General features: G+C 43.8%; 1 protein-coding gene across 1 annotated transcript; it reads left to right on the top strand.

Moving 5' to 3' along the window:
• Positions 1 to 2,663: 2,663 nt before the first annotated feature.
• On the top strand, positions 2,664 to 4,792 carry LOC119303348. Its single transcript, XM_037580471.1, has 2 exons — positions 2,664 to 3,041; positions 4,006 to 4,792. The coding sequence occupies exons 1-2, from the start codon at positions 2,825 to 2,827 to the stop codon at positions 4,344 to 4,346; spliced, it is 558 nt and encodes a 185-aa protein (XP_037436368.1). The 5' UTR covers positions 2,664 to 2,824; the 3' UTR covers positions 4,347 to 4,792.
• The last annotated feature ends 8,290 nt before the right edge of the window (positions 4,793 to 13,082 follow it).

Raw genomic sequence — 13,082 nt, 5'->3', positions numbered from 1 at the left:
ATAATTCATGTTTCCAATATATATTGTTTCCAGTCTTACATTGGATATGTCCTTAAAGGTTTGAGCTGGCCATTCATTGGTAGGACTCGTTTCTTCGAGTGGCTAGCAGCACGTAGTCGGGTCTTTAGGGGCATGATTTCGATCCTTCAACTCATCATTTTTTTGAAAAAAAAACACGCGTTACAAACTCAGGTCGTCTTGGAGCCTACCAGTATGCTGGCCCATACACGAACTAATGTGCTTCCCATGCGCTATTTTATGCAGCTAGCGTCATATAGTAGCCCCCATGCAGTTGGCCCAAGAAAATTTGTTGCTAGGCAGTATTGGGTCTGAGCCGCACTCCCATATTGGGTTGTCCGAGGGAGCAATTTTTTTCTTGGGCCAATAAAAGAGATAATTTGGCTCGAATAAAAAAATTGTGGTCACCTGAGTGCTAAAATAATAAAAGAGAATAAACTTTAATAAAGAATGGATATTGATGTCTGTTTATGCGCTAAATATGCTAACGAAACGGAATTTATGCTCTACGATTAGTAATCCATCTGGTTACGCCGTCGTAAGAGAGAGTGGTTGAAACAACCGTGCCCCGAAGGTCGCCGGATAGCTACCAAATGAGGAGGCGGGCACAACCCTGAGACAGAGGCGGACCCGGAGAAAAAAAAGCACGAGTTGGATGGTTGCCGCCACGCCGACTAACACCGCCACTATCAACATCTCGGGGACAAACATGACCCGCGAGAAGATCACAACTCTTCTCTCTATCGCACCACTATGGAAATCGTTTTTGGTGGACACATCAATTATCTCTCTCATTGCTTCTCGCAAAGAAATATCTCTCCCATTGCAACGCACGGGCATATGTGCTAGTGATAGTAATACATAGCAAACCATGAGTCGTAGCCAACAGCAGTGGTAGCAAAAAATGAAGGTGGTTCCAGCAAACTGGAACGCGAGTGGTAGCAAAAATGCAAATTTAGGTGTTGTTCCGGGAAATCCAATTTGCCCGTGGTAACAAAAACTGAAGCTGGTTCCAACAAATCGAAACACTAGTGGTAGCGAAATTTTAAAATTTTGACGCCGGTTCCAACAAAACCAAACCGCGTGGTAGCAAAATTATGTGCTTGCTCCAGCAAACAAAAAGAACAGTGATAGAAAAAATGTATCCATAAAATGTCAGGGCCGCCGCCGCCGCCGTCACCGCCAAGCACCAACAAAAGTTGCCGGTTGCCGCAAAACTGAAAGGTGGTTCCAGCAACAACAAAAAAAAAACAAATTAAGCAAAAAACGTCGCGGCCAACGTCGTCGCCGCCCAGCACCATCGTTGCCGGGCGGAGCAAAATCGAAAGCAGGTACAAGCATTGTCGCTTGAGGTTGTAGCACTTCGGGTGGCTGGTCCCCGCATCTCAGGCGGCCGATTTCTCGCAAAAAGAAAAAAGAAAGAAAAGAAAGCCGATTCCAGCATCGGAGCTTCGTGGTGTGCAGGGTGGTAGCCAGCACAACGGCAACTTCGGCGCGTGTGTGCGGCTTGCCGCATACCCGCGATGCTGCCTCGCGAGGTCCGACAAGACAGGCGGCCGTGCACGGGGGAGATTGGCGAGGGGTGGACGATGGCCACCAGCACGACGGTCGGCTGCGCAACAAAATTATGGATTCAGCCTCACGCAGTTGGGGGAGGAAGCTGCGTCTGCAGCCATGTTGGGTGGAAGAAAGAAGACGAGATAGGAGACGAACGAAAAGAACAGGGGGGGAAAGGCGTGGTGGAGATCATGAAAGAGAGGATAAGGTTTCACCCTATGAACCAAAGATCTGGGCGGGTGCTCACATTTTAAACACTGCACATTAAATTGTGTATGTAGTATACAACCAGCCATCTCTGGTCACGGATTCTGCTCTCTTAAAATCTCCTCTCACTCACACATTTCAACACCCAACCCTTGATAAATTACTCAATACCCAAGTGTGCGCGCGCGTGGGTGACAAGAGAAGACAACGGGAGAATTCCAAGAATACGATGGAACAATATTATGGTTACGTAACATCTTCGAGCTTGACAAAATTCGAGCTCGGCATATTAACAACCTATCGAGCAAGTGTCCATTGTTTTAGAAGCTCGGCACTTCGAGCCCGTAGGTCTACGGGACAACAGAGTGACTTTGATGAACTTCTAACAACAACATGGCCTGAGAACCTTTTCATTTCTAAAAAGAAAGCAAAAACCATCCCAGTATCGCCGTATCTCTAGATTTGGTCACCACCCTCCCTCGCAGGCATAGTTTCAAAAAACAAACCGGCAATCGAGCCGGTGAGGTAGTCGGTTCACGTGTTCACCGAGCAGGCCACCGATTCATTGGTTCATTGGTGAGAAAAACCAGGATATTTAAGCTATTTTTCAAATTGTTGACCTCAAGTCAAATGGAAAGGCGTTGCTAGCATTGGTTCGATCCCAGGTTTACCAACCATTTTATGAATATTTCTCTGGATTTTTTATATTAAAAGACCGGAGAAGGCATCGGTTCCCCTTTTTTTTCATCAGACCGCTCGGCCCGACCCGGTTTTTAAAACTCTGCTCGTGGATTCACCACTTCGTCGTGCGCGTGCCGAACCCACCCACCACACGTCCCCTCCATTTCATTCGGTCCGGGCCGGTCTGTCTCCACTTGCGCGCGTCCGGTCCGCGCCCACTCACTCGCTCCCCCTCCCCCTCTTTAGCCCCCACGCCGCCGCGCCGAGCCACCGACGAGGCACGCCATCCCAGTCCCCACCCCACCACCTCGCCCCGCAGCGCAGCGCGGCCGTACCACCATCCGCCCTCGGTGCAAACTCAATGGCGGGAGGGTCATCGTCTTCGTCGTCGTCATCGTGGGGCCCGAGCCCCGCGGCGGTGACGGCGCTGGTGGCGCTGCTCGGGCTCGGCGTCGCCGCCTACATCGTCGGCCCGCCGCTCTACTGGCACGTCGCCGAGGCGCTCGGCCGCTCGCCGGGGGGCTGCCCCGCCTGCGCCTGCGACTGCGACGCGCTCCCGCTGCTCCAGCTCCCGGAAGGTACCCGCCCCTCTTGCTGTCGGCGCCCCCCTGGCCCGACCTACCCGCCCAGATCTCCCTGCAAGCCCGCGCTCTGCAGAGTTATACTTTCTGTCTGCGATTTCGTCCGCAGAGCGAGCAATGCGTTTGTGGCCGCTGCCTATTGCGTTCTGAGCCTGGCCTTGCCATGACTGATTGATTATAATTTAAGTATGCTTGAAATTTGGGGGTGAGGACAAGATGTCTTCAGTTATTCAGAAGTCGGAACATCGGTTCAGGTTGTAGCCGAGTAATTATGTATGGTCACTGAACAAGATAGAGCTAAATGTATAACAAACATGCCATGGCACTGAAAAGTTTATGCCTATCTTGTCTTTGTGCTATCACATATGAGCATTGCAATATTTGTTCTTTTTTTTGGGTGAATGGCAATGTTTGTTCTTTGATTGTTAAGTTCCACCTGCGATGACCTTAGTCTAAAATATGTCTACTGCTCTAGTTGCTATCTGTGGAAATATTTTCTTATTTATTCTTCTCTCTGGACTCCATTGTTCCATTGTTAGTTTGTATCCATGATATACTCTGTTTCGTCAGTGGTTTAAGTAAATAAACTCAGTTATTTTATCCATATTTACAGCTAGTCTTGATTTGGATATTATGCTACCTCTGAAAGATATTAACTCTTCAGCAAATAAACATGGTAAATTGCCAGTCTACCTCTGAAGTAATAATCATACTATGCAGTATCATTACAAAACCAGTCCATAAGCTGTCTAAAAGTCATACTTATTTTCCTTGCAATAACTCCATAGTATTTTTGAAGCATTGCCTTGTCTGTAAACATAGGCACTGTGTTATGTATGTCCTTATCATAAGCAATTAAACATGTCAAACGAAGCACCCAAGGTCACTTATATTCCATAGCATATTTTGCAATTATCTTGTGACTGGTTTAACTGGTTATTATTGCTTCTGATGTTTCCAGACTGTGCCAAGCAATTCAAAGAGGTCAAGAGTCGTGCTTCCGGTGAAGAAACAGAGAAGAGTATCACAGAGATGCTGATAGAAGAGCTAAAGCAGAGAGAGGAGGAGGCAACAGAAGCTCAGCAACAAGCCGATGTAAAGTTGCTCGAGGCTAAAAAACTAGCTTCGCAGTATCAAAAGGAGGCTGACAAATGCAGTTTAGGCATGGATACATGTGAAGAAGCTAGGGAGAAATCTGCAGAGTCGCTGCTCGGTCAAAGGAAATTAACTGCTTTGTGGGAGGAAAGGGCTCGGGAACTCGGATGGAAACCCGGGAATGACAAACCACACCAGAATCAGTAATGAACACTGGAGGATGGTGATGGATACAACATGCCAACCAATAGAGATCTCATTACAAACACCCTTCCATGGTGATATAGGTAAGGAAAAAGGATTCCAGTTCTGGTGACCTTGTTTCACTTTGCGCCATGATGGGCTCTGTTTGTCCATAGTTAATTTATAATGGGTTTGTAGTATATGTCCATAGTTGTTTGTCAGCATTATGTTAAGATGGCCATAGAATGGCACTCGTCACCTGTAATTCTTGAAAGGGTGATCAGTTTCGTAGTTGTTTCTGAATGATGGTAGTGAAGAAGGAATTGCTCTTATTTCTACAAACTTGTGGATTGGATAGTTGTTTGATGAGTTGTGAGGTCCCTTTTTTTAACCACAAAGTCTCATGGTACTACCTGAGAAGAGAGGAAGATGGTGTAGTATATATTTATTTGAGATGATATTTTGGTCAAGTGACTATTGTAGAGATTGTCAAAGAAAGGGAGTGACTCCCACAGACTTCTCCAAACCTGTCAATATTTTACCATTTGAACTGTGCATGGTATTGTGATAGACAAATTATATGCTTGTGCTTTTTTTTTTTGTTCTAGAACTTCTGTACGTTCCTTTTATGCTCTGACAGAGAATTCAAGTTTTCAACCTAAGATGCCCACAATAAGTGAAATATCTGCCATGTTCATGTTCTTCTCTACCATGTCGCATGTCTTATATAAGTAGAATTTGAACTCTTACATAAACTCCTCATGTTCTTCTTTACCATGTCGCATGTCTTATATAAGTAGAGATTTTGGTGCTACGTCTTCCTCCAGGAATTGTAATTGTATGTTCTAATAATGTTGCTCAAGCGTGTTGTGCGGAAAATGGTAAAGATTGTTAGGAATGATAGGCAACATGACTACCGGAAACAACAGCTGGTGATGACTTTGTGTACACAAAGTGTTGTGCATGTCAAAGTTGCATCTTCATGTAACCAAGCTAGTAGTAACATCCAGATCCAAGCAACATTTTCGACGGCGAAGACAAAACTGGTGACAAGATGTGGAACCTCAAGGAACATGAATGACCTCTGAACCTTAAGCATCCTTTTCACATAGGATTGGTCGCCCATCTGCTGCACTAGCCTGGGATATGATCATGCAGGTTACCATCTAAGTATGCACATGCCACTACGATCATGCGAGAAATCGTGCTCATGACATGTTGGTGTACAAATTACAATTCATGTCCTCGTTCCCAAAAAGGGGAAAGCCCTTTTGTTGGAGTAATTGGAAATTATTTTTATTTTTTTAGCAATGTGTATCAGCTTCATGGAAATGAAATTTGGGAGTGGAGAGTTCAAAACTCATCATGCATGTTGCAAGGTAGAGAGACACTCGTCTTCAAATCAGACGGATGTTAGTTGACCAAGCTAGAAAATCCAATGGCTAACAACAATTCGGATGATGTGAAAGCACGCATGTGCAGAAAAATAGCGATCAACAACATGCAGTGGGATTTGTCTATATATAAGATACATAGTTTGGTGTGCATTCAGAGTTGGTTGCATAAGAAAGTTATTAATCACTATTTTTCTAGCCTCAAACGTGCGGGCGGCCTGTCCGGTCACCGACCGGTCACGAAATTTCGACCCAGACGAACGCCTCAAACGGGTCTTAAACGCCCGGACTGACCGGCACCCTCATATCCAGCCCAAATATGGGGCGGATATAGGGGCGCCCGGGCACGCCCGCAACGTCGGACCCGACAGCCTGACCCCACCGCAAATTGCACCAAATTGCCCCCCTCCCCAGAACTGTCGGATCCATTTGCTCTCTCCTCTCTTCTTCCTCCTTCGCGTTGTCCGCCTCGCAGCTCTGCCGTTTCGCGTGCCCCGCAGCTGTTCCTAGCCTCTACGTCGCCAGCTCCGGCAGAGCAATTCTCTCTCCCGTCCTCGTCGCGGGGGGCGTCGTCGCTAGCCTAGACGCCACCGAGGTACGTGCGACAACTCTCTGGCTCTGCTTTACGCTTGATGTGTTCAATACATTATTTGATCGGATTTTTTGGGATTTTATTAGGGAAATCGGTGGATTCCAATGTTTCATCCGACGAGGAGTATGGACCGACGGAGCTTGATAAAATGACTCAAGATGAGTTTTTTGATTCCTCGGAGTCGGGCGAAGAAGTGGACATGGTCATGGTCATGAGCATGCAAGAGGAAATGGACCGGCTCGTGGAGCATATTCTCAACTTCAAGGGCTCAATCAAAGGGAGAAGAGTGATCAATCGGGATAGGGTGTCTGGAGCATGGCTATTGTAGAAGGACTACTTTGCCCCGAACCCAACTTTCCCGGATGATCCATAGTTTCATCGCTGTTTCCGCATGTGGAAACCATTGTTCTTGGGCATTGTGGAGGGAGTGGAGGCACATGATGACTACTTCAAGCTCACGAGGGGTTGCTGCGGCCTACTTTCTTTCTCTGCTAAGCAGAAGTGCACGCCTACTCTAAGGATGCTTGCACTTGGTACTGCCGCAGATGCCGTTGGTGATATGGTCAGGATGGGGGAGAGCACATGCCTGAAGACTACTGTCAAGTTTGCCCGCGCCATGGTGGAGGTGTTTGTTGGGGAACGCAGTAATTTCAAATATTTCCTATGCACACGCAAGATCATGATGACGCATAGCAACGAGAGGGGAGAGTATTGTCTACGTACCCTCATAGACCGTAAGCGGAAGCATTATGACAACGCGGCTGATGTAGTCGTACGTCTTCATGATCGACCGATCCTAGTACTGAAAGTACGACACCTCCGCGATCTGCACACGTTCGGCTCAGTGACATCCCACGAACTCACGATCCAGCAGAGTATCGAGGAAGAGCTTTGTCAGCACGACGGCGTGATGACAGTGATGATGATGCTACCGGAACAGGGCTTCGCCTAAGCACCGCTACAATATGATCGAGGTGGATTATGGTGGAGGAGGGCACTGCACACGGCTAAGAGATCAATGATCAACTTGTGTGTCTATGGGGTGCCCCCTGGCCACGCATATAAAGGATGGAGGGAGGAGGAGGCTGGCCCTCATAGGGCGCGCCCAAAGTGTGGAGTCTTACTAGGACTCCTTAGTCCTAGTAGGATTCCACCTTCTACATGGAATAAGAAAAAAGAAAGGGAGAAGGAGAAGGAAGGAAGGGGGCGCCCCCTTTCCCTAGTCCAATTCGGACCAGTTCATAGAGAAGGGGCGCGGCCACCCTTGAGGCCTTTCTCTTCTTTCCCGTATGGCCCATTAAGGCCCAATACGAATTCCCATAACTCTCCGGTACTCCGAAAAATACCAGAATCACTCGGAACCTTTGCGATGTCCGAATATAGCCTTCCAATATATCGATCTTTACGTCTCGACCATTTCGAGACTCCTCGTCATGTCCCCGATCTCATCCGGGACTCCGAACAAACTTCGGTCATCAAATCACATAACTCATAATACAAATCGTCACAGAATGTTAAGCGTGCGGACCCTACGGGTTCGAGAACTATGTAGACATGACCGAGACACATCTCTGGTCAATAACCAATAGAGGAACCTGGATGCTCATATTGGCTCCTACATATTCTACGAAGATCTTTATCGGTCAAAACGCATAACAACATACATTGTTCCCTTTGTCATCGGTATGTTACTTGCCCGAGATTCGATCGTCGGTATCTCAATACCTAGTTCAATCTCGTTACCGAAAAGTCTCTTTACTCGTTCCATAATGCAACATCCCGTAACTAACTCATTAGTCACATTGCTTGCAAGGCTTATAGTGATGTGCATTACTGAGAGGGCCCAGAGATACCTCTTCGACAATCGGAGTGACAAATCCTAATCTGATATATGCCAACTCAACAAACACCATCGGAGACACCTGTAGAGCACCTTTATAATCACCCACTTACGTTGTGACGTTTGGTAGCACACAAAGTGTTCCTCCGGCATTCGGGAGTTGCATGATCTCATAGTCATAGGGACATGTATAAGATATGGAGAAAGCAATAGCAACAAACTAAACGGTCATCGTGCTAAGCTAACGGTTGGGTCAAGTCAATCACATCATTCTCTAATGATGTGATCTCGTTAATCAAATGACAACTCGTGTCTATGGTTAGGAAACATAACCATCATTGATTCAACGAGCTAGTCAAGTAGAGGCATACTAGTGACATTCTGTTTGTCTATGTATTCACACATGTACTAAGTTTCCGGTTAATGCAATTCTAGCATGAATAATAAACATTTATCATGATATAAGGAAATATAAATAACAACTTTATTATTGCCTCTATAGCATATTTCCTTCAGTCTCCCACTTGCACTAGAGTCAATAATCTAGTTCACATCGTCATGTGATTTAACACCAATAGTTCACATCTTTATGTGATTAGTTCACATCTCCATGTGACTAACACCAAAAGGGTTTACTAGAGTCAATAATCTAGTTCACATTGCTATGTGATTAACACCCAAAGAGTGATCATGTTTTGCTTGTTAGAGAAATTTAGTCAACGGGTCTGCCATATTCAGAGCCGTATGTATTTTGCAAATTTTCTATGTCTACAATGCTTTGCACGAAGCTACTCTAGCTAATTGCTCTGACTTTCGATGTGTATCTAGATCGAGACTTAGAGTCATCCAGATCGGTCTCAAAGTTTGCACCGACGTAACTCTTTACGACGAACTCTTTGTCACCTCCATAACCGAGAAACATTTCCTTATTCCACGAAGGATATTTTTGACCGCTATCCAGTGATCCACTCTTGGATCACTATTGTACCCTCTTACCAAACTTATGGTGAGGTACACAATAGGTCTGGTACACAGCATAGCATACTTTATAGAACCTATGACTGAGGCATAGGGAATGACTTTTCATTCTCTTTCTATTTTCTACCGTGGTCGGGTTTTGAGTCTGTACTCAACTTTACACCTTGCAACACAGGCAAGAACTCCTTCTTTGACTTTTCCATTTTGAACTACTTCAAAATCTTGTCAAGGTATGTACTCATTGAAAATATATCAAGCATCTTGATCTATCTCTATAGATCTTGATGCTCAATATGTAAGTAGCTTCATCGAGGTCTTTCTTTGAAAAACTCTTTTCAAACACTCCTTTATGCTTTCCAGAAAATTCTACATTATTTCCGATCAACAATATGTCAATCACATATACTTATCAAAAATGATGTAGTGCTCCCACTCACTTTCTTGTAAATACAGGCTTCACCGCAAGTCTGTATAAAACCATATGCTTTGATCACTTTATCAAAGTATATATTCCAACTCCGAGATGCTTGCACCGGTCCATAGATGGATCGCTGGAGCTTGCACACTTTGTTAACACCTTTAGGATTGACAAAACCTTCTTGTTGCATCATATACAACTCTTCTTTAAGAAATCCATTAAGGAATGTAGTTTTGACATCCATTTGTTAGATTTCATAAAATGTGGCAATTGCTAACATGATTCGGACAGACTTAAGCATCGCTATGAGTGAGAAAATCTCATCATAGTCAACATCTTAAACTTGTCAAAAACCTTTTGCGACAATTCGAGCTTTGTAGATAGTAACACTACTGTCAGTGTCCGTCTTCCTCTTGAAAATCCATTTATTCTTAATGGCTTGCCGATCAATGGGCAAGTCAATCAAAGTTCATACTTTGTTCTAATATATGGATCTCATCTCAGATTTCATGGCTTCAAGCCATTTCGCGGAATCTGGGCTCATCATCGCTTCCTCATAATTCGTAGGTTCGTCATGGTCAAGTAACATGACCTCCAGGACAGGATTACCGTACAACTCTGGTGCGGAAAATTTTATGGTTGACCTACGAGGTTTGGTAGTAACTTGATCTGAAGTTTCATGATCACCATCATTAACTTCCTCACTAATTGGTGTAGGAATCACTAGAATTGATTTCTGTGATGAACTACTTTCCAATTCGGGAAAAGGTACAATTACCTCATCAAGTTTTACGTTCCTCCCAATCACTTCTTTCGAGAGAAACTTCTTCTCTAGAAAGGATCCATTCTTAGCAACGAATATCTTGCCTTCAGATATGTGATAGAAGGTGTACACAACAGTTTCCTTTGGGTTCCTATGAAGACGCATTTCTCCGATTTGGGTTCGAGCTTATCAGGTTGAAACTTTTTCACATAAGCATTATAGCCCCAAACTTTAAGAAATGACAACTTAGGTTTCTTGCTAAACCACAGTTCATATGGTGTCATCTCAACGATTTAGATGGTGCCCTATTTAACGTGAATGCAACTGTCTCTAATGCATAACCCCAAAATGATAGTTGTAATTCGGTAAGAGACATCATAGGTTGCACCATATCTAATAAAGTATGGTTACGATGTTCGGACACACCATTACGCTCTGGTGTTCCAGGTGGCATGAATTTGTGAAACTATTCCACATTGTTTTAGTTGAAGACCAAATTCGTAACTCAAATATTCGTCTCTGCGATCAGATCATAGAAACTTTATTTTCTTGTTACGATGATTTTCCACTTCACTCTGGAATTCTTTGAACTTTTCAAATGTTTCAGACTTATGTTTCATCAAGTAGATATACCCATATTTGCTCAAATCATCTGTGAAGGTCAGAAAATAACGATACCCGCCGTGAGCCTCAACACTTATCGGATTGCATACATCAGTATGTATTATTTCCAATAAGTCAGTTGCTTGCTCCATTGTTCCGAAGAACGGAGTTTTAGTCATCTTGCCCATAAGGCATGGTTCGCAAGCATCAGATGATTCATAATCAAGTGATGCCAAAAGCCCATCAGCATGGAGTTTATTCATGCGCTTTACACCAATATGACCTAAACGGTAGTGCCACATATAAGTTGCACTATCATTATTAACTTTGCATCTTTTGGCTTTAATATTATGTATATGTGTATCACTATGATCGAGATTCAGTAAACCATTCACCTTCGGTGTATGACCTCAGAAGGTTTTATTCATGTAAACAGAATAACACTTATTCTTTGAGTTAAATGAATAACCATACTGCAATAAACATGACCCAATCATATTATGCTCAACGCAAACACCAAATAACATTTATTTTAGGTTCAATACTAACCCTGAAGGTAAAGGGAGTGTGCGATGGTGATCTTATCAACCTTGGAATCACTCCCAACTCACATCATCACCTCGCCCTTAACTAGTCTCTGTTTATTTTGCAACTCCCATTTCGAGTTACTACTCTTAGCAACTGAACCAGTATATAAATACCGAGGGGTTGTTATAAACACTAGTAAAGTACATATCAATAACATGTATATCAAATATACTTTTGTTCACTTTGCCATCCTTCTTATCCGCCAAGTATCTAGGGCAGTTTCACTTCCAGTGACCATTTTTTTGCAGTAGAAGCACTCAGTTCCAGGCTTAGGTCTAGCTTTGGGCTTCTTCATGGGAGCAGTAACTTGCTTGCTATTCTTCTTTGAAGTTCCTCTTTCTTTCCTTTGCCCTTTTACTTGAAACTAGTGGTTTTGTCAACCATCAACATTTGATGCTTTTCTCTATTTCTACCTTCATCGATTTCAGCATCATGAAGAGCTTGGGAATCGTTTTCATCATCCCTTGCATATTATAGTTCATCACGAAGTTCCAGTAACTTGGTGATAGTGACTAGAGAATTCTGTCAATCACCTTTTTATCTGGAAGATTAACTCCCACTTGATTCAAGCGATTGTAGTACTCAGACAATCTGAGCATATGCTCATTGGTTGAGCTATTCTCCTCCATCTTGTAGGCAAAGTACTTGTCTGAGGTCTCATACCTCTCGACTCGGGCATGAGTCTGAAATACAAATTTCAGCTCTTGGAACATCTTATATGCTCTGTAGCATTCAAAACGTTTTTGAAGTCCCAGTTCTAAGCCGTAAAGCATGGTGCACTAAACTATCAAGTAGTCATCATACTGAGCTTTACCAAACGTTCATAACATTTGTATCTGCTCCTGCAATAGGTCCGTCACCTAGCGGTGCATCAAGGACATAATTCTTCTGTGCAGCAATGAGGATAATCCTCAGATCACGAACCTAGTCCGCATCATTGCTACTATCATCTTTCAACATAGTTTTTCTCTAGGAACACATCAAAAATAAACGGGGAGCTACATCACAAGCTATTGATCTACAACATAGTTATGCAAATACTATCAGGACTAAGTTCATGATAAATTAAAGTTCAATTAATCATATTACTTAAGAACTCCCACTTAGATAGACATCCCTCTAGTCATCTAAATGATCACGTGATCCAAATCAACTAAACCATGTTCGATCATCACGTGAGATGGAGTAGTTTTCAATGGTGAACATCACTATGTTGATCATATCTACTATATGATTCACGCTCAACCTTTCGGTCTCCAGTGTTCTGAGGCCATATCTGCATATGCTAGGCTCGTCAAGTTTAACCCGAGTATTCCGCGTGTGCAAAACTGGCTTGCACCCGTTGTATGTGAATGTAGAGCTTATCACACCCGATCATCACGTGGTGTCTCGGCACGATGAACTGTCGCAACGGTGCATACTCAGGGAGAACACTTATACCTTGAAATTTAGTGAGAGATCATCTTATAATGCTACCGCCGAACTAAGCAAAATAAGATGCATAAAGGATACACATCACATGCAATCAAAATATATGACATGATATGGCCATCATCATCTTGTGCCTTTGATCTCCATCTCAAA

This window comes from Triticum dicoccoides, chromosome 5A (assembly GCF_002162155.2).
Source record: "Triticum dicoccoides isolate Atlit2015 ecotype Zavitan chromosome 5A, WEW_v2.0, whole genome shotgun sequence".
Lineage (NCBI taxonomy): Eukaryota > Viridiplantae > Streptophyta > Magnoliopsida > Poales > Poaceae > Triticum > Triticum dicoccoides.
The sequence above is the reverse complement of the archived record's forward strand: the minus strand, read 5'-3'. Positions and strand labels throughout refer to the sequence as shown.

What these genes read in the sequence shown, in the direction of transcription:
- LOC119303348 (XM_037580471.1), top strand. Translation starts at nt 2,825, where the DNA reads ATGGCGGGAGGGTCATCGTCTTCGTCGTCGTCATCGTGGGGCCCGAGC. An exon ending in GCTGCTCCAGCTCCCGGAAG is followed by an intron (nt 3,042 to 4,005) that starts GTACCCGCCCCT and finishes TGATGTTTCCAG; the next exon opens with ACTGTGCCAAGCAATTCAAA.